The following is a 23,119-nucleotide window of genomic DNA, read 5'->3' as shown; positions in this document are numbered from 1 at the left end:
TGAAGCTCCACAAATTCCAACCTTTATGCGAATCCAGAATGCCTCCTCACACGTCCCTGAAGACTGTACCAGGCAAGGACGTCATGGCACCACAAGACGAGGTGTGTGAGTTTTTGCGATGAACTCTTGACCTTGCAACTGTTCTCTGGGAAACCTCTTTTCTCGGTACATTAAGCTCGGTATAATGTCAGAGAAAAAGGCCCGATCATAGACTATATAGCCTGAGATTAATCCTTGAACTTTGCCGAGTTTTTATGAGTTTGAAAACACTTCACTTACTATTTGTGCCTGTCCTTGGAGCATGCTCAGCATTCTTCTCCTCTCATGGTCCTGCTGTGCCTTACAGTGACGCTGCTCAGTATAATTAAATCTTTCTGAATGCAGTTCAAAGTTCTCTTTTTATTTTAGCTAGAATAGAGTCCTTAAAGTATTTCCAACAGATTGAAAATATATTCAAGTTAGCAGATAAGTGTCACATGGACAGCTATACGTAGTACAATGCACAGTGAAATGTATTGTTGTACTGTACCAATGAATAACTGAATAATAATAATAAAATGTAAACTTGAAATGTATGTACAAGTCAAACAAACACACTCATTCGTATTGACAGTTCCACATATTGCACCAGTGGACATACAGACATTAATACATTATATCTGTGCACAGTGCTGCACTCTGCAACCTACCAGACGCAAGCTGGCAACGTAAAACCACTGCCTTTGGAGTTTATCACCAGAGAGGGCGCCACTGAGCCGATATACACATAATCACACATAAATGTACCAGAACTTGCCTCAAGCCTGGAGGACTAATAATGGGTTCAGGTGGATGGACGAAAACATCATAAACAAATCCCTGATGCATTCATATAAAGGTTGAACTCGAGGCTAATGCTGACCTTGAGACCATGTTGGAGAGTGATGCTACTGTGACCAAGTCAGAAGGTTCTCAGTCATGGTTTATTCAAAAAACAAATCGACAGCTGAGTTTCTAGATAGATAGATAGATCGATCGATCATTTTATTCATCATTATTCAGGGAAATTAGGTTTTCACAGCAGTCTAGTATTTGAATACAATAAAATACAATAGAATAAAATAGTAGTATAGTATATAATATGATTATATAATAATAAGAAGAATAACAGTATATAGTACTGCTGAAGATGCTTCCATTATCATATTTCTACATTAATAATAGACGGTATGAAGATGGATGAGGAACAGCTCCTCTAAAGTGAAACCAAATCTAGTGGAGCTCCCCCTGGTGGGTGGAGGCTGCAGTATAGGTCATAAGCTCCACCCTGTCCATGTTAGTGGGCGGGACTTGGGCCTAAAACTAAAATGCTAAAATACACATCAAATCATTTATTACTTTTATTGATCAAAGATGGTTTCTGTAGATGTTTGTTTGGATTCGTTTCATTTTAGTTATTTGACGCTATAGAAACAGGATGTGACATAATGGCGACTACCAGTTGCCATGCCAACAGCTCCGTAAAGAGGTCCGTTGGGACCATTAGAGTTTTAAAAACTGTTAATAAAAATAAGTATATAATCCAACATGCCCGTGTAACTGTTGTCGTATTAATTAAACAAAGATGCCAGTGAGTGTGAGCACGGAATGTGGGCGGGGCATCGATATCATGGCTCCGCCCTCAGACCGTACTGATCAGACTCTGGCTCCAAAGTGACAAGATGGTGTTGCCCATATCCCAGCGTGAGGATGAGGAGCATCGGTTTAATCTATGCAAGGAAGTGGAGACGTGTCGTACATATTTATATACAGTCTATGCTCAAACCAGCTGGAGGTGTGAGTCGAGGCCTGTGATATGTGTTCAAAGTTCTCTCCTGTACAGGAATGAGTGTGTGAGCCACCTCGTCTCCGTCCGTCTGTTCGTATCAAGTGAAGCCATGTGTGAAGTCGGGGGACATTGCTTTAAACCTCAAGTACATGAACGATCGGCGCTGGTATCTCAGGAAAAGCCTTTCATCTCATTACACGCTCGCACACATATTTAATGCACACTCAACGAGACGGGAATAAAGAAAGGTTAGTCACGCAAAGAACTGAGAGTCAAAATGCTTCTAAAAGCCTGCAGGTTACAAATGTGTGCTCAGGTGTGACCTTTATATATATATTTTTTTTCATTTTCATTTTTATAAATGTGTGTTACAATGCAAATGATGCCACAAAATGCATTAAACTCTTTCAGCTGTTTTCTCTTTCTTTCGTTTATCTTTTAATGGAAGTTTTTAGGTTTGAGGGCTCTACAATCACGTTCATAAGGTTCAACGTTATTTTCTAACATAGGGAGAACGGTCTTCTAACTGTGAGTGTTTGTCAGCCTGGAGGAGTCTCTGAAGCCTCCTGTTTTTCTCCTGTTTTTGCAAAATGAAATGAAGGTAATAATGAGATCTAAAAGACGACGTGAGTTGACTGGAAGCTTCTTTGAGGTTTGAACTCTTGCCTCTTCGCTGTGTGTAAACTTTGACGGCATGATGACTGTCAGATCCGTTCCTTAATAAATAAGTGGTTTGCTCACGAATAATGAAACCGTGCTGCAGTCCACAGAGACCACATCTAATAACCAGCTGGTGCATACGATCTCTACCTGAGAGGACGTAACTCTAACTAAGAGATACCATCAGCTGGGAGGCTACGAGGATCAGCAAACCTTCCTTTCATCACTTCCTGGTTTTCTGCTGGTTCTCTGAGCTGATTAATCAGAGTGTTACAGAAGAGTTACTGGAGTCTCATTTAAAAGTTTTACTTGGAGCAAAAAGTCGATACATCTGTAGAAAGTATTGAATGTACTGATAGTAGCGAGGCTGCATTCACTTTTATAGAGTAGTTCCTGTTCTAGACACAGTCACAGAGAGAAAGCCTTGTTAGAATTTCACCATCATCATTTTCAACAGGTGAACCTTGTGTTCTCTTTGTTTTACCATCGACCATCCGACGCGATGAATCACTCGTGGAATCAGAACGAGACCTGGAATCAGAATGAAATCATAAGGAGACCTGGAGTCAGAACAAAATCAGAACGAGACCTGAAATCAGAACAAAATCAGAACGAGACCTGAAATCAGAATGAGACCTGAAATCAGAACTAAATCAGAACGAGACCTGAAATCAGAACGAGACCTGGAATCAGAACGAAATCAGAACGAGACCTGGAATCAGAACGAAATCAGAACGAGACCTGGAGTCAGAACAAAATCAGAACGAGACCTGAAATCAGAACGAGACCTGAAATCAGAACGAGACCTGGAATCAGAACGAAATCAGAACGAGACCTGGAGTCAGAACAAAATCAGAACGAGACCTGAAATCAGAACGAGACCTGAAATCAGAACGAGACCTGGAATCAGAACGAAATCAGAACGAGACCTGGAATCAGAACGAAATCAGAACGAGACCTGGAGTCAGAACAAAATCAGAACGAGACCTGAAATCAGAACGAGACCTGAAATCAGAACGAGACCTGGAATCAGAACGAAATCAGAACGAGACCTGGAATCAGAACGAGACCTGAAATCAGAAAGAAATCACAACGAGACCTGAAACCAAAACGCTGCAAATTATTTGTTCTTACCAAGACAAAAAAAACTTAGATTTAGAAGTGCAAGATAATTTGTCTTGTTTTAAGAGTTAATTTCTTATTTCAAGTGTTTAACTTGCTTATTTCTAGATTTAAGATAATGTCAAGTGAAATTATCTTTCCATGCAACAAGATAATTTCACTTGTTTTCAGTGTTTTTATCTTGTTTTTAGACCCCGTTTTTTTTGTTTGTTTTTTTTTTTTTTTTTTGCAGTGAAGTTGTAGACGGGACCGACTAACTACCACAACTGGGGCAAAAGGTTCCCACTGACAATCAGTGTTTCGCATTTTACAAATCAGCTGACAATGTGAATAAATAATAACACGTCAGAAACAATAACAAGAATAATGAGTCCAAACTTAACAAAACAGAAGGTAACACAGTTCAATAACAAGTGGAAAATGAATCATGCTGAGGTCAGCTGTCTGTAATTTATCTCCCTCTTTTTTCACGGCACACACACACACACACACACACACACACACACACCAGTCGAACACGTACGAGAAAATGTTTAATTAAAAGAAACTTCATCCCGCCTCGTTTATCTTCTGATGCCCCGTTTGCAGGCAGCTTCATTAACGTCCTCCGAGGACCTGTTTTCCAGCTTTTATCAAGCGTCCACCCTCCGTTAATGAGCTGCACATCCTCTCACAATTACAACTCACTGGTGTAATCCATGAGCAGCACGTCAGGACTTCAGAGCTGATAGCTACCACCTGCTCTGGTTGGTGGTTTCTTCTTTATACAGACGCCTCTTTATTAGTGTCTGTGAAGGTTCTCAGTCATCCAGGTCAAAGTAAAAATCCAAAGCCCCAAACTTTTCGGTTTCAACTTTTCCTTCAAAGCAAATTGTCCTCCTCGTGTTTCCGACCATTTAAAGGATAATTTGGACCCTGGGGTATAAAAACACACAAACACAAACACACACACACTCAGAGTGACCCAGTTTGCCGGCAGCATCACCGGAGCGTAGTGATTTCACATAAGGAACCATCAAACAGCTCCAGCTAAAAGCTGTTAACCACAAACTTTGAGAGGCGGCGGAAAGAGAAACTCTCCCACCGCTCCACCTCCCACCATCCACCCGTCCACCGTGTGTGAACACGACACACAGCGGACAAGCCGAACATTAAAAACACATCAGGAGACAATTAGCATCAGAGGTCGGGTGGGGTGGGGTGCAAAGGAGATGAGGAGGCGAAGGAGAAGTAAAATTATGGGTCAGGAGGAGGAAGAGGATGAGGGGATGAGGGAGGGGTGGGAAAAAAGAAAGAAGAAGGAAAGGAGAAGGAAGAGGAGTATAAGAAGCAAAATAAGGAGGATGAGAAAGAACGAGGGAATGAAGGAGGAGAAAGAGGAATAAAAGGAAAAGAAGAATGAGGAGAAGGGAAAGTGAATGAGAAGGAGAAATAAATGGAAAGGGGAGAAAGAGAAGAAGGAGGAGATAGAAGAAAAAAGACGATGAGAAACAAAATAAGCAGGATGAGAAAGAACGAGGAAGAAAGAAGAAGGAGAAACAAGAGGAGGAGGATAATTACCAGTGTTGATGTATTTCTCATTTGTTTCTGTCTCTTCTTCCTCTAAAGGAGAAAACCCCAGTAACTGTGGGGAGACGGGGGGAGTAAAGGTGGATTAGCTTGTGAACGCTAAATGCTAAACACTCCTGGGGGGGAGGAGGCGGAGGAGGAGGAAGCAGGAGCATTGAGGTCAACAGGAGCCACTGCTCACGTTCCCTCTTCACGGCCTGAATACTGATGAGTATCTAAACTGTGAGGGATGAATATTCATCAGACACTTGATGAGTGGAAGGACTGAATCAGAACGAGACCTGGAATCAGAACGAAATCAGAACGAAATGAGAACGAGACCTGGAATCAGAACAATATCAGAACGAAATCAGAACGAGACCTGGAATCAGAACGAAATCAGAACAAAATCAGAACGAGACCTGGAATCAGAACGAAATCAGAACGAAATCAGAACGAGACCTGGAATCAGAACAATATCAGAACGAAATCAGAACGAGACCTGAAATCAGAACGAAATCAGAACAAAATCAGAACGAGACCTAAAAATCAGAACGAGACCTGGAATCAGAACGAAATCAGAACAAGACCTGAAATCAGAACGAGACCTGAAATGAAATCAGAACGAGTCCTGGAATCAGAACAAAATCAGAACGAGACCTGAAATCAGAACGAGACCTGGAATCAGAACGAAATCAGAACGAGACCTGGAATCAGAGTGAAATCAGAATGAAATCAGAACGAGACCTGAAATCAGAACAAGTCCTGGAATCAAAACGAAATCAGAAAGAGACCTGAAATCAGAGCGAATCCTGAAATCAGAACGAGACCTGAAATCAGAGCGAATCCTGAAATCAGAACGAGACCTGAAATCAAAGAACTAAATCAGAATGAGACCTGGAATCAAACAGGAACTTTCTGGATACTAAAGAGGAAACACACACTCCTCCTAGAAATGCACATGAAACACCGACATTTTTAAAAACCATTTCTACTCTCATGAGGTGTTTTTCATACGTATCGATATAAAAATTTATCTCTAAAAATCGATAGAAACACTTTTTTATCATTTCCCTGGAGATGATGCAGGGGGTTTAAAGTAAAAAGTCAAAATTTCAGAAATATAATTTTTATTCAACGAAAGTATTTCTTTATTTTAAAGAAACGCAGCTATAGACTTGTTTCTTTACTCCTCTTTCAAACGATCTGTCTTCTCTGGCTAAGGACATTTAACAGACTTCTGTTCACATACATGTTTTTCACGGTGAAATGTCTTTTCACACATTAAACATTCACCAACTGTTCTGCTCGGAGGGTTAAAGTCACATGGCTCCTCACGTACACACAGGAAACAACGAGTGTTATCAGAGGACTTTGGACTCGTGTTTGTCATCGACTGATCTTATAACTCCATCTGTAAACAGAGCCTCCCCCCTCACATTTTAATTTCCTCTCAGGAAGATGGAACTTCAAACTGTCCACTCATGACCCTAAGCTGATCATGTGTCTCCATCTAGGGGTGAGTTGGAAAGTCACAGACGTCCTGCAGCAAAGCTTCACTCTTATTTTATCATGTATATATTTTGTTTTATTTTTGTCTTTACATGTACGTGAATGTTCATTTTTAAGAACCACAATCGAATAATAATAATAATGATGATAATAATAAGGCAATATTTTAGAATAAAAAAGATTAACAAAATCAACTTTATTCATCCACAATTTTTTTTAAAAAAAATTTAAGTCAAACAAAATTAAATAAAATATAATAAATCTAGTAAAATTAAATTGAATATCAGAAAACAAACAAAAAAATCTTTGCTTTTTATTTGGCTTATTTATTTTAATTTAATTTTACATGTATTTATTTATTGATTTTTTACAATTCATACATAAAAAATACACTAATTTGCCAAAATATTAGGTACACTGTGAATGCATTGTGAACAGTCCTGCTGCAGTTCCCCCCTCCTGCTAATTTTCAGCATTCAAGTCTTGTGGACTGGCAGAAATTATTCATATGTAATTTGAATAATTATTTCTTTAAAACATGAAAGGACTAAAAAAAGGAAAGAGTAACGTGTGAAAAGCGAGAAGCTCAGGCAAACGTTAACGTTTAATTTTATATCCATCATATAATCACGTTGTTTTACAGTGACTTAATTATCCTGAATGTATCTTAGTGAAATATTATCTTTGATGATATTATCATTTTAATGTGACATACTTTTAAATCTATGATGCTTATATGCACTGAAAACTGACAATACAAAAATAAACATGAAAAATACGATTTTTATATTTTATTTTTAATGTCGTTTCATTCAGATTTTTAAAACAATGACAATAAAGACGTTTGACTTTAATTGAACTGCGCGTTTGTTTGTTTGTTTTTAAATATCAGGCGAAATGTCCCGTTGTGACAAGTTTGGCCCAAAGCGCGTCCCGTCTCCGTTCGGCCAAGCGAAATCCTGATTGGTGGAAACATCCCAGAAACGTCCCGCCTTCTCTTCATATTCTCGCAGCCCATTGGTCGAAAATCACGTCAATCAACAGAACCCGGAAAAACAAACAAACAAAAAAATCATTACCTCATTCTTTGACTCTTTACTTGGTTTCCGTGAGATTTCCCTCGAGATTCCTGCTTCTAAGCGCGAACTCACGAAAAATACTAAATAATACTTTTATAAATCAAAAGAAATAAATACACCAACAGACATTTATTCATCGTTTTCAGGGTCGTTTTATGGCTCGATAAAAATGGACTAACATCGGCTCGGTGAGTTCAGAGGAGGTTGGAAAAGATTTTATATTTATTCTAAAGAATGTATTAATTTAAAGCTGGACAGACGCTTAATGGACACTATCGTACCTTATTATTATTCCTATGTACATGCTTCAGTCTCTATTTCTTCCGTTTGTTCAAATACATACATGTTTATTATTTAGTCTTATTTTTATTGTATCTGTCTTTTCAATTGTGCTTCTTAAAAGTGTAACTAAGCTACCGTGACCAAACAGTTTCCCTCGTGGATGATTAAAGTCTGTCTGAGTCTGATTTAAGGTGCTGATGTCTGCAGGTAAAGTGTCTCTCAGGTGCTGGGAGTTGTGGGGATGATGGAGTCCAGCAGCTGTCTCAGTCTGTCTCTGGGCTGTAAGCAGCTGTCCGTCTGCCTGGTGGACTGTATGAAGACGCCCGATGTCCTCACAGCTGCTGCTGCTGCTGCTGTGAAGCAGGAGCCCAGAGGTGAGCGTCCCACCTGGACACACACTCTTTATTCAGTCCAGTTTGGAGACACAGACATTTGTATGAATTGAGTCGCTGTTGTTGAAAGTGAAGCAGGAAGTAGAAACAAAAACGAGAAGGATTTATTGGACTGAATCCAGTCGACAAGGAAAGACTTTAGGACCCTACGGGAGACCAACTCTAGGACACTGAAGATCAGGGCGTCCCTGAATGGGATTCATGTTATTAATGACGATCATTTCTTTGGGTGCAGATCAGACCTACAGAAGCTGTGACGGTGAGGAGATGGACGATATAGTGTCTCGGTATAAAGAAGAAGAGGAAGAAGACGAGTCCGGTGGCAGAATCTCTGCAGGAATGAAAACTGAAGAACCAGACGAAGCTCAACGGAGTCCAGTCGCGGCCGATGGGACTCTGCTGGTGTTTCAGGACGACGGCGTGGCGTGGCTCATCGAGGACCACAAACTGTCTGAGACCCTGAAGGCAGCCATCCTCAGCAACGGCTCGGACACAAAACCACAACACGGTCACAAAGATGGTTCCTCGCGCGACGTAGCTGCGACCGAACAACGGGAAGTCGAAGCTGATGAGAAAGCTGAAGACAGAGAAACCGCAGAGTTGAGATCTGGAGGTAAGTGCTTCGGTAAAACTCAAACATAACACTCATTTCTAAATTTAGAACATCCGAAAAAGAAAGATACATGACTTTAATAATTTGGACATTAATTCCTGATTTAAATCAAAATTTTAAAAGTCCTTCTAGTCCTTCTCCTTTTCTAATTCTCTTTTATACGTTATCTCTTTGTCCTCTTAACTGAGCAGAGGGGATCCAGGAGGAGTCCCAGCTGAGACACCACCTCTGTGAGCGCTGTGGTAAGTCCTTCGCCAGGAGGAGCAACGTGACCCGACACCAGCGGCATCACTGCACCACAACGAAGGCCACTCTGAGCCCGACTGAGTCGGAGCAGACGGAGCCGGAGAACTATTCATGCGACAAATGCAGCCTCACGTTTCAGACTAAACGGCAGCTGAAGCTGCACGCGACCGTTCACAAAGACAACGGTGAAAATCCTAAAGGTAAAGGTGCATCTGAGGAGGCTCCACGTGAGAGGCGTCACACCTGCAAACAATGCCATAAAAGCTTCTACTTGATGCACACTCTCCGGCAGCATCTTCTCATTCACACGGGAGAGAAATCGTACAGCTGTGAGTCCTGTGGGAAACAGTTTGGGAGGGAGGGCACACTGAAGGAGCACCAGCGGGTCCATACGGGGGAGAAACCATTTAAATGTGACCAGTGTGGGAAGACCTGCGCCAGGAGGGGGGACCTGAAAATACACATGATCAGTCACTCTGAGGAGAGACCACACAGCTGCAGCTTCTGTTCCAAAAGCTTCAAATATCTGACTAAACTGAAGCAGCACGAACTTATTCACACGGGCGAGAAACCGTTCCAGTGCAAGTTGTGCTCAAAGAGGTTTAGACTGCAGATGTCTCTGGCTTCACATCAGTACACTCACACTGGAGAGCAGCCCTTCAAGTGCACGCTCTGCCCCAAAGCCTTCAGCGCCAGGAACAACTTGAAGAAGCACCAGAGGATTCACACCGGAGAGAAACCGTACTGCTGCTCACATTGCGGCAAACCCTGTCGCCTTCTGCAGCACCTGATCCTGCACGAGCGCTGCCACACCGGGGAGAAACCATATACCTGCGAGAAGTGTGGGAAAGGTTTCCCAGATGTGTCGAATTTGAAAAAACACCAATCCACTCATGAGGAGAAACCACCACGCTGCACCCTCTGTGGGCTGAAATTTACTGAATCCGAGGAGCTGATGAACCACAGGTGCGACGAGACGACAGAGAAACCGCACCGCTGTTTCCAGTGCGGCAAATACTTTTCTCAGGCTGCAAACTTAAAGAAACACCAGATGATACACTCAGGGGAGAAACCTTACAGCTGCAAAGAGTGCGGGAAGCAGTTCAACCACAAGAGTAACCTCACAAAACACATACGCATCCACACTGGCGAGAAGCCGTTTGAATGTGAACACTGTAAGACGTGCTTCAGACTCCTGCAGCACCTGAAACGCCACAGACTAACTCACAAACAGAAAGACTCTTAATCTCATGTTTTTGGACAATGTTTTGGGAAGGACTCACTGAGGACAAAATGTCCATGAGATGAACCATGTATCTGCTCCTGCAGCTCTGTGGGTTGACCACATTTAAGGATCGGTTCATGCCAAGAAATGCAGTATTTGTGGGAGTAAGTCAAGTATAGCTAACACATACCAGTACCTGATAGAATCAGGTGTTTGTTCCCTCCAGAAATGACTAATCATTGATACTGTTAGTCTGTCTGACCGATGCCAGGCTGAACTCAGAAGTCCAGTTTGTTACTCCCTGTAAAAAAGGAAATTTTCCATTTAGCTGGCTGTTAGCATTAGCCCTGAGCTTTGTAAACAGACATGAGAAAGGTTTGAATGTTGTACCTCTCTACAAGAAAAGATATTAAACTGTCAATTTAAGTGTTTGTTTGTTTGAGTTCAGTCTATTGATCAGTTTTACCTTGAGCTGACTGTTGTACCAGAGACACAGAACGATCTTGCCGACTGCAGCTTAGAGGGAACTTTTTGATGTTTGCCAACATTCCCATTTTTCAATAACAAATCAAATGAATCTGACTTAATCAGGCTTTGGTCTGAGCAGTCAGATCTCAGATGTGTCCTCAATGCGTCTTGGGTGTTTTTGATTAATCCGTCAGAATAAATTTTTTGTAAATTAACAATTCAACAACGTCCTGTGACGTAGTAGTAGAAAAAAAATATTGAAGTATAGAGGATTCTATGGTAGTTTCTTTATGAGTGCACATTGTTGCCACAAAGGTGTCCAGACGGGTGCACAAGAGCATAAAAGACACTGGATTTCAAAAATTTGGCTAAAGAGAAGAATTCCTGCAGAAATTCAAGCCACAAGCTGTAACACTGCCAAAATGATCACACAATGAAAAAAAAAAAAACAAAAGATGTGCAAACATGCCTGAGGAGGCCATAAGGGTTAAACACAGCCAGGAGACACAGGTTTAATATTGTCTCATAACACTTGAAATACAGTTTGCTGACACACCAAAAAAATGACATAATTATTATTATTATTATTATTATCAATATTAGATGAAGTAGCCTACGCCGGCATGAGTCATTTCTACTTGTGCCACCTCAGTCCGTCTCGCTCTGTAACAACTCCTCCCAAACACAAGTTGGCGCTGTTTCTTTCTTCAGTCAGTTTCTACTTCTTGCTGCACTTTCAACAGCAACACCGACTGAAAGTTTCACCGAAAATTTCACCAAACACTAGTCGTACAAATGCATGTATCTCCACAGCTCCTCGGTTAATCTTAGAGATTCTTCTTTGCTCCGAAAGAATCAATTCAAAAGAGGAAACACGCTGCTACCAAGAGAACCAATCACAGCTCCTGTGCGCTGCGTAGTAGTCACATTTCTGGGGGGGTGAACATCAAAATGACTCAGAAGTCTAAACCGCCAATAATTCATGTAGCTCCTAATACATCCACCTCTAATACTATAAATAAAAACCACTGAAATAGGACAGAATGAAGGTGTTAAACGTGAAGCTGGACACAAGGTTAACATTTCCTAATAAACGTAAAACACTAAATGAGACTAAAATGTGATGTTTCCTGTCTGTTGATTTAAACATACTGGACCAAAACATTAGGTACACCAATGAATGCACCTTAATCTTATCTTCATGATGTCCATTAGTTGGATCTGAGATGGAGAAAACTTTTAGAAATGAGACATCACACGGCACCTTGTTGCCTCAGAGTTGTGCTGTAAAGTTTGTGTCACTGTTTCCTCGCGCTGATTCATTTGTTTTTTCGTACTTTTTCACTTGACTCTGTCAGTGTTTGCTTTCGTGAAAGCACACATGACATGCCGGGAAACCCTGCTGCTGCTGCTGCTGCTGTGGGTTGTGTTTGTGTTCAGAAGCTGTACTTTGTCACAGTACAACAAACAGACGATTAGCACAAGCTGTTGCTCAACTATGAGTCACGGGGTTTGTCGAGCCAGACCGGGGGGCTTCAAATGATCGGACGGCAGCGTCTGGGAATCATTCGCAAAGAAGGAGCAGAGATGGCTCGACTCGGTTTACTCGCGTGTCTGATTACTGTGGCTTCAGCAGCGGTGAGTTACTCACAGCAGAAATCAGATGAAAAGATGAAAACTTAATGCACTAAACTGGTTAATTCCTCTTCTTTATCTGTTATGAATTGAGATAATTCTGATAGTTATGATGAATTTTGCAGAAAATGAATTAAATTATTAAATAAGGTCAATGATTTTCTACTCATATGTACTTTATGACCATTGGTTTCATCCAAAAAAGCTCATTTGTAATTAGAAAATACACAATTGTCTTAAGCTACTCCAGCTCATTTATATATAGCATGACTTTATGGCAGCGTAAGTTATTTAAAGAACAAAGATGCATTTAAATATGGCACACGCCTGGATTTCTAAGTAGAAACTGAATGATGGTGTCAGGAGACGATAAACCTGAATGCAGACAGATTCATCCCAAACCGGGAAAATTTAACAGAAAAGGAAACAATGCTGTGAGCAGGATTTGAACCTGTACAGGGAACCCCCATTGGGCCATCACAGCTCAGAGCATAGCTCGTCACCAGCAAACACAGATTGGACCCATTGGGTTTATTGGAAGACGCTTCATCACAAGTAACTTTAATGGACGAGTGGCCTCTTTTCAGTTCTGTTTGACCTGGAGCCTTCCCAGACCAAGATATTTCATCATAATTTATCAGAGTTATGTAACTAACTCATCTTAATCCAGTCCTTGGTGTCTTCGTTCATGCTCAGGTACTGGACCCCAGAGGAGCTCGTCCGGTGGAGCACGGCACCAGGGCCGATAAATGCGCCACCCAGAGGGAGTGGCCGTTCTGCACGGACGATGAATGGGTAAACGGCTTCTATATCTCCAAGCTCACATAGTTAGAAATGGTACAAAAAAGGGTCTGGAGCCACGATGCCCTGGTAGCCCGAGAACCACGGCAGTTTGTGGCACAAGCTCAAGGCCTCCCTACCCCTGGTGCCTCTGGTGCCTCTGGTGCACTGAGCTCAATAAATAAATGCACACTACCAGTCAAAAGTTTGGAAACACCTTCTCAATGAATTGAATGATGTGTGTCCAAAGTTTTGACTGATATGTATACTTTTAATTTATATTTATTTATTTTTAAAACATTGGTTTCGTGCAAGGATTTGTGGAATATCAGAAATTTCTAACAGATTAAAGAAAAATATACGCTACAGATTCAGCTTCGAGATTCACGATTATTTTATTGTGTTTATTTAGGGAGGGGGGATAGTTCATTGATCATCATTACAGCCTAAAGAAATAAGCTATTCGGCTTCTTTCTTGTTCTTCAGATTCTATTTTTTTTCTACAAGTTTTTAAATTTTTATTTAATATTTTAAAAATATATATCACATTATATCCAGATTCATAATTCTTAGTTAATTCTTAATTGCAAATTTTATTGAGCTAAAACAAAATATTTAACCAAATATTACATAAAGTAAAAAAAAAAGTTAGGAACTTTGTCAGACTGAAGTTCCGCTGTATTGAAATAACTGATCAAAATGGGACAAGACAGCAGTACCCCATAGAACAAGCATGATGCTGATTGGACAAAATGGGTCCAACAGTGCACGCCAGCTAAACACTGCCCCTGTTCAGATTGTCCTTCTAAAACAAATATAACCAGTGTTGAATTTCTCTGTTTAGTTTTTGACTGGTTCTGAAAAGTTGGGCCTCCATTGTCTCCACTACAGCAGGCTTGGCGTTTAAGCAATTCTTTAAATTAGCAAGTGACACATAATTATTCTGTCTTCCTCCGTCAGGGCTCCAAATGCCCATCGGGCTGCAGGATCCAGGGTCTGATGAGTAAATACGACCACATGCTGCTGAAGAAGATTGAGAAGATCCGCAGCCTCCTGGATCAGTACAGGGCCAAGCACCGCTCAGCCGACCAGGTCTCCAAGCAGACGTACGACTACCTGAGGGAGAAACTTGTCGTGGATTCTGGTTAGTAGCTCCTCTGTAGCTATTCTTGATTTTTTTTGCTCGGCTTTGGTGCTCGACACGTTCACGTCTCCTCGTGTTCTGATGTTTCCAAACCTGTCTTCTTCCACCAGGCAGCGACACCAACTACTATGACTTGGCACAGACTCTGCGTCAGAGGATCACGGACATGAAGATCAAGATCGACAGGCAGATGAGGACCCTGGCCGCCATGAAGGAGCGGGTCAAGGATCAGGTTACCGAGATGCAGAGGCTGGAGGTATGTCCACTGCAAACCTGCACAGTTTCAAGTTGTGAGACGTTAATGTATCTTACTATGGGCCACAATTGCTCATCATCTATGAGCTCTACTGCAAGTGCTTCCTTTTTTTGTCATTTAATTTTACTTTTAGGAATCACATGCCCAACCTTATGTCTCCTCTGTCAGGTGGATATTGATATTAAGCTCCGTTCCTGTAAAGGATCCTGTGCTACCTACACAGAGTATCAGGTGGATCAGGAGAGCTACGTGGCCCTGGACAAACAGGTGAGAACCCAGGATTTCAGATTTCAGATTTTAACCAGAAAGACCAGGGACCAGATGAGTTAGTCCCAATAATTTGGATAACTTGGACCAATAATATAGTTTAAGGGATCATGGAAAATCTTTTTAAAAAAAACTCATGATTTTTTGGTTCAAAGTTATTTAAAATAAACTGTGATTTATTCCGATTAAGTCCAAGAATCAAAGTGTTTGGGACGGGACTTAATGTGGTGATGGTCTCCTCAGCGTTGTAGAGTTGCATTGATTTGGTTTTAAATTCCTCTTTGCACCTTTGTTCCAGATTAAGCAGCTGGACTCCCAGGCGGCCCAGAATATCGAGTCTGTGGGAACGTTGTACGTGATGAAGAGCCGGCCGCTGCAGGGCGTGACTGTGGATAGCATCTACAAATCCAAGGGTGTGGCAGCGCAGCAGAAGCAGGACCTGTTCCCTGAGGTGAGTGTTGTGCTACGATGTTCCGAAAGATTTGTAAAATCATCAGGGTAGAAAAGGTCTTAATGTGAAAATCTAGACCACTGACAGGAGAAGTAACTAACATTTAAACCATCTTTGGACAATGTTCTACTGTGTTCACTCCTGTGGATGTTACTTAGACATGTAGCTCCAACCAAGACCAGACCAGGCACCCCCACCCAATAGAAATGACACAGTCATCCCCAGCAAGATGCAGCTTGCCTCCAAATTTACTAGATCCTAAACTAATCAAGTATCTGTAGGATGATCCACAGAGGCCCCTCCCCTCAAAGACCCCACTAACAACTTTCAACACCCTCAGAAGGCCCATGTCCATTCTCTGTTGAGCCACCCAAAGGGAGACCTACACGATATTAGGAATCATAATGCCACGGTGCTAATATTTGTAGTGATGAACAATGCACACCCATTCTAAAGTCTGTCTTCCCCTCTTTGTACCAGGTTCAGACCATGCATTTGGTGTTGGAGGAGGAAGGCTCTAGCTCATCCCCAGCGACCATCTCCAAGGTCCCAGGTACTTCCTACTCTCCGTCTGTATCCACGACATCTACGGGCAGTAGCTCTACGTCCTCGTCGTCTAAATCCATCACCGAGGTTGGAGGACGCGGCGACGGAGGTTTGTTTGATTTTGGTGGATCGTTTGCAGCTCACAGCCAACCCAGCACGAGTCACGTGACAACCAAAAGTGTCACCTGCACCAAGAGCATCAGGAGGACGGTGGTTCACACTAAGGACGGGCCAGTTGAAAAGACGGAGGAGGTGATGGGCGGCGGACCCGAGTGCCAGGGGCTAACAGATGCTAGCAGGGGTGGAATGAGCTCCTTCTTCCCCAGCCTCACCCACTCATCCTCCTCCTCCTCCTCCTCCTCCTCCTCTTCTTCCTCTTCTTCTCTGAGCGCCATCCATACTGGTGGCGCTAAGGGAAGCCTCCTGGGGGATTCCAAAAGTGGCTTCGGGGATCCATTTGGCACTCACGTTGGTTTCGACCTCGGCGCGTTCCGGACACTAGACGGAGAGGACGACCTTCCTGATTTCCACGCCCGGAGTGTAAAGAGCACACATGTTGAGCGTCAGGCCGATTATGTAGGAGCAGGTACCAAAACTACAAGCCTGGAGTAAAATGAGCACAGTCAAGGAGGGATGGTCAGCTAGATAGCATGACTTAGCATTAACTAGCTTGCTTGCTAGCCCTATGTACCAAAAAATGAGAGGTGAATGCAGTATGTTTTATTGTTTGATGATAGAGCTAAAAGATTTTCACATTCAACATTGAGTTTATCAAGGCACAAGAAACTTTATGGAAGCCAAACCCAACGAAGAAGTTTAAAAAACATATAATTTTTTCCAAAGATTCCATAAATCCCATATTGACTGGTAGATATAGCCCAGTTTGTAATTAGAAGAACAACAAAGGATACTCCTATTGGAAAACAGTTGGAAATGGGGCAGATTGAACTTTTTTAATCACTGCAGCAAAATTCGAGACAAAGTCGGTCCACGCTAACTCGCGGTCTGCGGTTTACCCCTCTCTGTTTGCAGATTGTGTCCAAGCCTACCAGAACCACGAGAGAGGGGAAACGAACGGCCTGTTTAAGGTCAAACCCGGCGGCACAGACTCCTCGGGTGTAGTAGAGGTTTACTGCCAGCAGGAGGGCATAATGGGTGGGTGGATGTTAGTCCAGCAGAGGGAGAGTGGCGAGCTCAGCTTCAACCGCACCTGGGCCGAATACCGCAACGGCTTCGGTTCGGTTGATGCGCAAGGCAAGGGCGAGTTTTGGCTAGGCAACCAGAACCTCCACCTGCTGACTAATCAGACCGAGACAATGCTGAAGGTGGAGCTGGAGGATTGGGAAGGGGGTATGGCTAGTGCTGAGTATACCATTAAGGTTGGTAGGGAGGAGGAGGGGTACCCCCTGCATGTGTCCGGGTACACTGGAGACGCTGGGGACGCTTTGGTGATGCCAGAGTCCGATAAGGGATCCCACTTGTCCCACGATGGGATGAAGTTCAGCACTTTTGACAAAGACAATGATAATTGGGAGAAAAATTGCGCGGAAAAGTATGGGGGTGGGTGGTGGTACAACAGGCGCCCGTCAGCAAACTTAAATGGGATTTATTACAAAGGTACATATGACCCGAAAACAGAGATTGAGAATGGAATTATATGGGTGACGTACAAACCAGCCAGCTACAGCCTGAAAACCGTTCGCATGTTTATCCGACCGGCTGCTTTTTAAAATAGCCAAACAGGCCCAGAAACCAAACTCTTGTTGTTTGTGAATCATTCCCAAGATTTCGAAACGATGTCAAACTTGTTTTTTTTTGTTGTTGATCATTATATTTATGTCAACATTTTGTGTAAACACCATTGACCTGTTTGTTAGTCTCACCAGTGTAATGTTCAAGTCGCGACCTGATGTTCTCTGTGTTACTCAACGTTGTAAAGAGCAATGACTGGACTCTGCTCAGTCAATAAAGATCCAGTGTTCACTTCAGCCGCTCTGGTTTCTGGTCTCATTTTAGACTAAAATAAATAATGATGTTTCTGTTTATTCTACTACCTTAAAAAAATAAATAAAAACTGAATGTGTTATAGCACATCAATCACATTTTAACAAGTTCACAAGCAATTTGAAGAGAAACAAAATCAGCAGGGAATAATACATGATAAAATAATGGTTTATTGACTGATTAAGAAAAACGTTACCTGGACTTGTAGTGTCACATTTTAACTTAATTTTGATTTTGAAGGACTTTCAGTTTCATAATACTAAATGTATGGCAAAGACATGTGCAGCTGATTATTATACTTACCCTTAATTACTGCAAAATAATATTCCAATGAGGCAGTTTAATAAAATCAAGAATAAGAAATAAAATAAAAAAACTCAAACTCACACTTAAAAAAACGTTAAAAAAAAATAAAATATATATATATATATATATATATATATATATATATATATATATATACATATATATAAAATATATATATATACTAATTTGGTACATTCAAGCTCATGTTGGTTGTGTTGTGTACTGAATAACAAAAACTCAGCAATTAATGCATCACATCAGTAATACCCCATGCAGTGTTAAAACTTGTTTTAAGACTATTTTTTCCACATTTACTGTGAATGGATACAAACCTAATACTACTACTACTACTTATTGTACGCTTGTCTTGTTTTCATTAGCTACATTTCATCATTGTTATGTCATCTTCATACTTATAAAAAAAGAAAGAAAAAGTAGTTTCATGTCCTGTCATTATATAAAGGGTCAGTGCTCCCATTAAATAAACATTAAAGAACAAATCAAGAGCAAAGCAAAGATGCATCAAATCCCGGTGGGAGTAATGTCTCTTCGCCTGCTTCAGATTCCACAAAAATCAATGAAACTCGGTTAATGTTTAAACATCACTGGACAGGCCAAGAGTCATTCAGGGGGGAACTGTTGAAGATAAACTGACTCCAGTTCTCTTTTTTTATTATTATTATTTGTTCCCGGCAGTGTGTATGAAGCTCAAACAACTCAGTCAAGATGGCGGACGGTTGCCCAGTTGGACCAAGACGTTCAGGAAACAGTCATGTGGAGCGAAGTCGGACGTCCCTCTGTGTGCTGATGATGACTGGGTAAGATACGTTCAAGGTCTGAGTTTACGTTTTAATTGAGCGGAAATATTTCTTTTGGCCTTAAATACAGATTATACTTTTATATTATACTCTGATAAGAACTGGCTACACCCAGCTGGTTCAAGTGATTAACATTTCCATGACGTATTGCTAAGTGAACGACTCTCACATCCTCCAAAGGTTTCCAAGTGCCCCTCTGGCTGCAGACTCCAGGGTCTGATCTCCCGTGTGGAGAGCGAAGTCGAGAGAAAACTGCGGAAGGTCTGCAAGACGGCAGAGACATTCGAAGTCGCAGCTGAGAAATCCATGAATGCAACAACGCACATCTACAACTCCAACCGGAGGGTCATCGTCAACAGATACGGTTAAGACTCATTGGGAATGTAGCTGGACTAAATAACAACAGATTTACTGAGGCAGTTCAGACGAATGAATGTCACATGTTTCTCTTCAGTGTCAGAGCTGAGGTTTGTAGAGCGTTCAGAAGGAATGGCCAAGAACTTCACATCCCTACGGAGGCGATCATCCAGTCTGTCGCAACAGTTGAAGGAGCTGAGTGGCAACATCCAGAAACAGATAGAGGACTTGTATCGAATGGAGGTGAGACACGAACCGGAACGGGTTCCTGTGTTTTCTGTGAGCCTGTAGACTTGGCATATCCACTGTTTAAGAACTTCAGTTATCAAGATTACTGATTGGTTTTCCAGATTGATTTTTAATGGTGGCCAAGTACAGTTTTGAGGAGCACACATTGACACTGACACTAAACAAGATCCCAACTGAGGTTTACAGCATTATATCATCAGGACTGTTTTAGTACAAAAGAACCCAACTCTCATGTTCTCATGTTTGTGTATATGCTGATGACACTTGATTTTATGGCACAGTGTTTTATAATTTAACAGCAACTTCTTTGATGTTCTCCACTGTGGAGTAGCATTCCCATTTGCCACAATGAATGAAAATGTTTTTTTTAGCTGATATCATCTCTATGTACACTGATTAGCCACAACATTAAAACCACTAACAGGAGAAATGAATTGCATTGCATCCATCTTGCGACAATTCAGTGTTCTGCTGGGAAACTTCTGGACTTGTGGATGTTACTCAGACATGTAGAGGCAGCATCCACCTAGACTAGACCAGGCACCGACACTCCATAGCAATGACACTTCATCTTCATGCACTGTCCTTATGTCCATTTTTTATGCTGTCTTCTTTTGTTCTTACACAAAACTACAGAGGAGATGACTTTAACTCTTTAACTCAACAAAGACATTCTGATTCTGACAGTACATTAGCTTTGTAGTACTTTGTCCTACCTTGTCTCTTTATGGTTGTTGCTGCTTTATGTTATCAGGTGGACACTGACATGAACATTCGAGCTTGCCGTGGGTCCTGCCAATCAGTGCTGCCATTCGGCATCGACCACCCCAGCTATCAGAAGCTGCAAACTGAAATGGACCACCTGGTCAAGACTCTTGAACGGAGAAGTAAAGCAAATAGTGCTCATGCAGATATCCCACATGTCAAACTGCATTCCCTGGATGCTGGTCTGGCGCCTTCTTCAGAGTATAAGACCATCCCGATAGTCCAGAGAGAGCTGCTGACTCAGTTTGAGGACATCGGACAGAATGAGTTAGCTCTGGAGGAGCTGCTGGAGGAGTCTGCAGATGTGTAGCCACTCAGTTTTGTGAAGCCAGAATTAGAGGTTTTCGAAAGTGGGTGGGTGTGGTAGTCTATAAAGGAAATAAAGAAGCATATCAGCACCTGATTTTAAAAGGGTCCATTAAATTAAACATATATAGTGTATTTATTTAGTTAGCAGGGTCATGTTTACAGTGGGGGATCAGCAATTAGAATGAAGAAGAATGATAGCGCAGAGATTATTTCACATATCAACCTGATATCCATCTATCTGTATGTTAGTAAAATTCATCTTACCTCCTTTCAGTAGGCACACTTGAATACATGGTTTTTAACAACACACTCCTCATTCTTTCAGTTGTATTAGAATTAGGCAAAGGATAAACAATGTCATTTTTTTATTAAAAAAAGACAAATTGATAAAACATCCCAGAGGCTTAAAATATATCACAGGAAATACAACATTTCTGCCTGTATGCATTTTGATCAGCATCATCTGGACAAGCCAGAAGACTATTGGGACAATAAATAAGGTTAGTGGACAGATGAGACCAGAGTAGAATAGTTTGGTTTAAATGTTTGGGCATCATCATGTTTGGAGATGAACCAACACTGCATTCCAGCATCAGAACCTCATCCCTCCATGAAACATGGGGGCGCTAATGTCCTGGTTTGGGCCTGTTCTGCTGCATCTGCTCATCATTGATGGACCAATGAACTGTGAATTCTACCAGTGAACTCTAAAAGAACATGTCAGGACATGAGTCCATGAGCTGAATGTGAAGAGAAACTGGGTCATGGAGGAAGACAAGGAGCCCAAGAACACCAGTGGTTCTCCAGAATAACCAGATGAATGTTTAGGAACAAGTCAAAGTCCTGACCTTAATCCAACAGAAATGTTGGAGCATCAGCTGATGAGAGGAAACCACCAACATCTCACAACTCAGCTGGTTCTGTTCTGAGGAATGGGATCAGATTATACCCTGATCAGCTGTTACCACAAACATTTAGTCTAAAGGACTCACAGACTCACACATTGGACACAAGGACTCAACAACATGATCAACACTGGACACAAGGACTCACTCAGATGAAGAAATTATACATTTTCCAGTATAAACAAATACAAAAGCATATTGTGTTCTCTTTGTCTATTTTCAGGCCTTCAGGAAAATCTGCTTTTAAGTGGCACTGTATGTATTTGCATATGTGATATTTTAAAATAATATCTGCACATTAAGTTTATATATACACAACAACTACACATAACTGAGATTGCAATGAAGTTTCTCAATAAGCTTTTGTTCGTTAGACTTTCTTAAGTACGCTGTGTTGTTTATCTTTGGGATATGAGGATATAGACTGTACAAGAATTTCAAATTATCCTCCCACTTTAATCCAAGAGTAACCTCAATAAAACAAAGGCAACTGGACTTGTTGGGTTTTTTGAAGACTTTTAATCCAACTCTCCAGTACTTAAAGGCTTTTTGGGGGTTAAATAGGAAAGTCATCAATTAAATGACAGCAAATCAAACTCACTTTACAAAGTAGAACTAATTGATTCTTCATCACCAAATATAGATTAGTAGTCATTTAAGAAGATGTATCATGTCAGGGATGCAGGTCAGTGGCTTTACAACTGACTTCATCTTCATGCACTGTCCTTATGTCCATTTTTTATTTCTCATTAGTCAAACTAATTTATTTCCTTTATTATCAGAGATAGTTCATTCCTCTGAGGATGGAAGAAGTTTCCAGAAGTTTTTGAGTTCTAATCTGACCTTTGTCACTAAAATAAAAAATGATTTAACAATTCTTTCCATCTTATTCCTAAATCTGGATCATGTCTCCAAGTCCACAACCAGCTGGTGATGGTTCTGATCCAGTGGCAGGTCGAGATCCATCAGAGACAGCAGCTGATACAATATTCTACTGACCACATGGTGTCGCTGCTGCTGCTGATTTGCCACAGACACTGAGATCAGTTCTCTCTGGGGACGAATGTGGAGATACATGACACACGTCTGTAGGGGATCAAGGACGGATTTAACTATTTGGTCTCACCTGATTTTTCTAACTGTTTTCATCTGTAAACTGAAATAAGCTGAAGAATTAACTGAGGATTTCTCCAGAACTTAGTCCTCACTCTCTGTTACATCAAAGAGTGATTTTTATTTATTTAGATGTTCATGTAAACATTTCATCCCACATGTGGATGTACACCATGTATCTATGTGTTGTGTTGTTCTTAATTCACAAAAACTTTGAACAATCCACCACGTGATCATGTGGTTTCATTCTGTTTACAAGC

General features: G+C 41.4%; 3 protein-coding genes across 3 annotated transcripts; all 3 read left to right on the top strand.

Moving 5' to 3' along the window:
- Nucleotides 1-7,667: 7,667 nt before the first annotated feature.
- Nucleotides 7,668-10,928, top strand: LOC125009059 (gastrula zinc finger protein XlCGF57.1-like). Its single transcript, XM_047586603.1, has 4 exons — nt 7,668-7,916; nt 8,218-8,384; nt 8,638-9,015; nt 9,207-10,928. The coding sequence occupies exons 2-4, from the start codon at nt 8,252-8,254 to the stop codon at nt 10,505-10,507; spliced, it is 1,812 nt and encodes a 603-aa protein (XP_047442559.1). The 5' UTR covers nt 7,668-7,916; nt 8,218-8,251; the 3' UTR covers nt 10,508-10,928.
- Nucleotides 10,929-12,463: 1,535 nt separating this feature from the next.
- On the top strand, nt 12,464-18,021 carry fga (fibrinogen alpha chain). Its single transcript, XM_047586270.1, has 8 exons — nt 12,464-12,592; nt 13,286-13,384; nt 14,330-14,513; nt 14,624-14,769; nt 14,938-15,036; nt 15,335-15,487; nt 15,968-16,619; nt 17,066-18,021. The coding sequence occupies exons 1-8, from the start codon at nt 12,494-12,496 to the stop codon at nt 17,761-17,763; spliced, it is 2,130 nt and encodes a 709-aa protein (XP_047442226.1). The 5' UTR covers nt 12,464-12,493; the 3' UTR covers nt 17,764-18,021.
- Nucleotides 18,022-18,555: 534 nt separating this feature from the next.
- On the top strand, nt 18,556-21,470 carry LOC125009882 (fibrinogen alpha chain). The gene is made up of 4 exons (XM_047588126.1): nt 18,556-19,161; nt 19,342-19,525; nt 19,616-19,761; nt 20,522-21,470. The coding sequence occupies exons 1-4, from the start codon at nt 19,045-19,047 to the stop codon at nt 20,840-20,842; spliced, it is 768 nt and encodes a 255-aa protein (XP_047444082.1). The 5' UTR covers nt 18,556-19,044; the 3' UTR covers nt 20,843-21,470.
- Nucleotides 21,471-23,119: the final 1,649 nt, after the last annotated feature.

Source organism: Mugil cephalus, chromosome 1 (genome assembly GCF_022458985.1).
Source record: "Mugil cephalus isolate CIBA_MC_2020 chromosome 1, CIBA_Mcephalus_1.1, whole genome shotgun sequence".
NCBI classification, from domain to species: Eukaryota; Metazoa; Chordata; class Actinopteri; order Mugiliformes; family Mugilidae; genus Mugil; species Mugil cephalus.
This window is presented reverse-complemented; position numbering and strand designations above follow the sequence as displayed.

Coding starts and splice junctions, on each gene's coding strand:
- LOC125009882 (XM_047588126.1), top strand. CDS start 19,045: ATGAAGCTCAAACAACTCAGTCAAGATGGCGGACGGTTGCCCAGTTGG. Junction 19,162..19,341: donor TGTGTGCTGATGATGACTGG/GTAAGATACGTT, acceptor CATCCTCCAAAG/GTTTCCAAGTGCCCCTCTGG. Junction 19,526..19,615: donor GGTCATCGTCAACAGATACG/GTTAAGACTCAT, acceptor GTTTCTCTTCAG/TGTCAGAGCTGAGGTTTGTA.
- LOC125009059 (XM_047586603.1), top strand. CDS start 8,252: ATGATGGAGTCCAGCAGCTGTCTCAGTCTGTCTCTGGGCTGTAAGCAG. Junction 8,385..8,637: donor TGTGAAGCAGGAGCCCAGAG/GTGAGCGTCCCA, acceptor CTTTGGGTGCAG/ATCAGACCTACAGAAGCTGT. Junction 9,016..9,206: donor CGCAGAGTTGAGATCTGGAG/GTAAGTGCTTCG, acceptor TTAACTGAGCAG/AGGGGATCCAGGAGGAGTCC.
- fga (XM_047586270.1), top strand. CDS start 12,494: ATGATCGGACGGCAGCGTCTGGGAATCATTCGCAAAGAAGGAGCAGAG. Junction 14,514..14,623: donor GAAACTTGTCGTGGATTCTG/GTTAGTAGCTCC, acceptor TTCTTCCACCAG/GCAGCGACACCAACTACTAT. Junction 15,488..15,967: donor AGCAGGACCTGTTCCCTGAG/GTGAGTGTTGTG, acceptor TCTTTGTACCAG/GTTCAGACCATGCATTTGGT.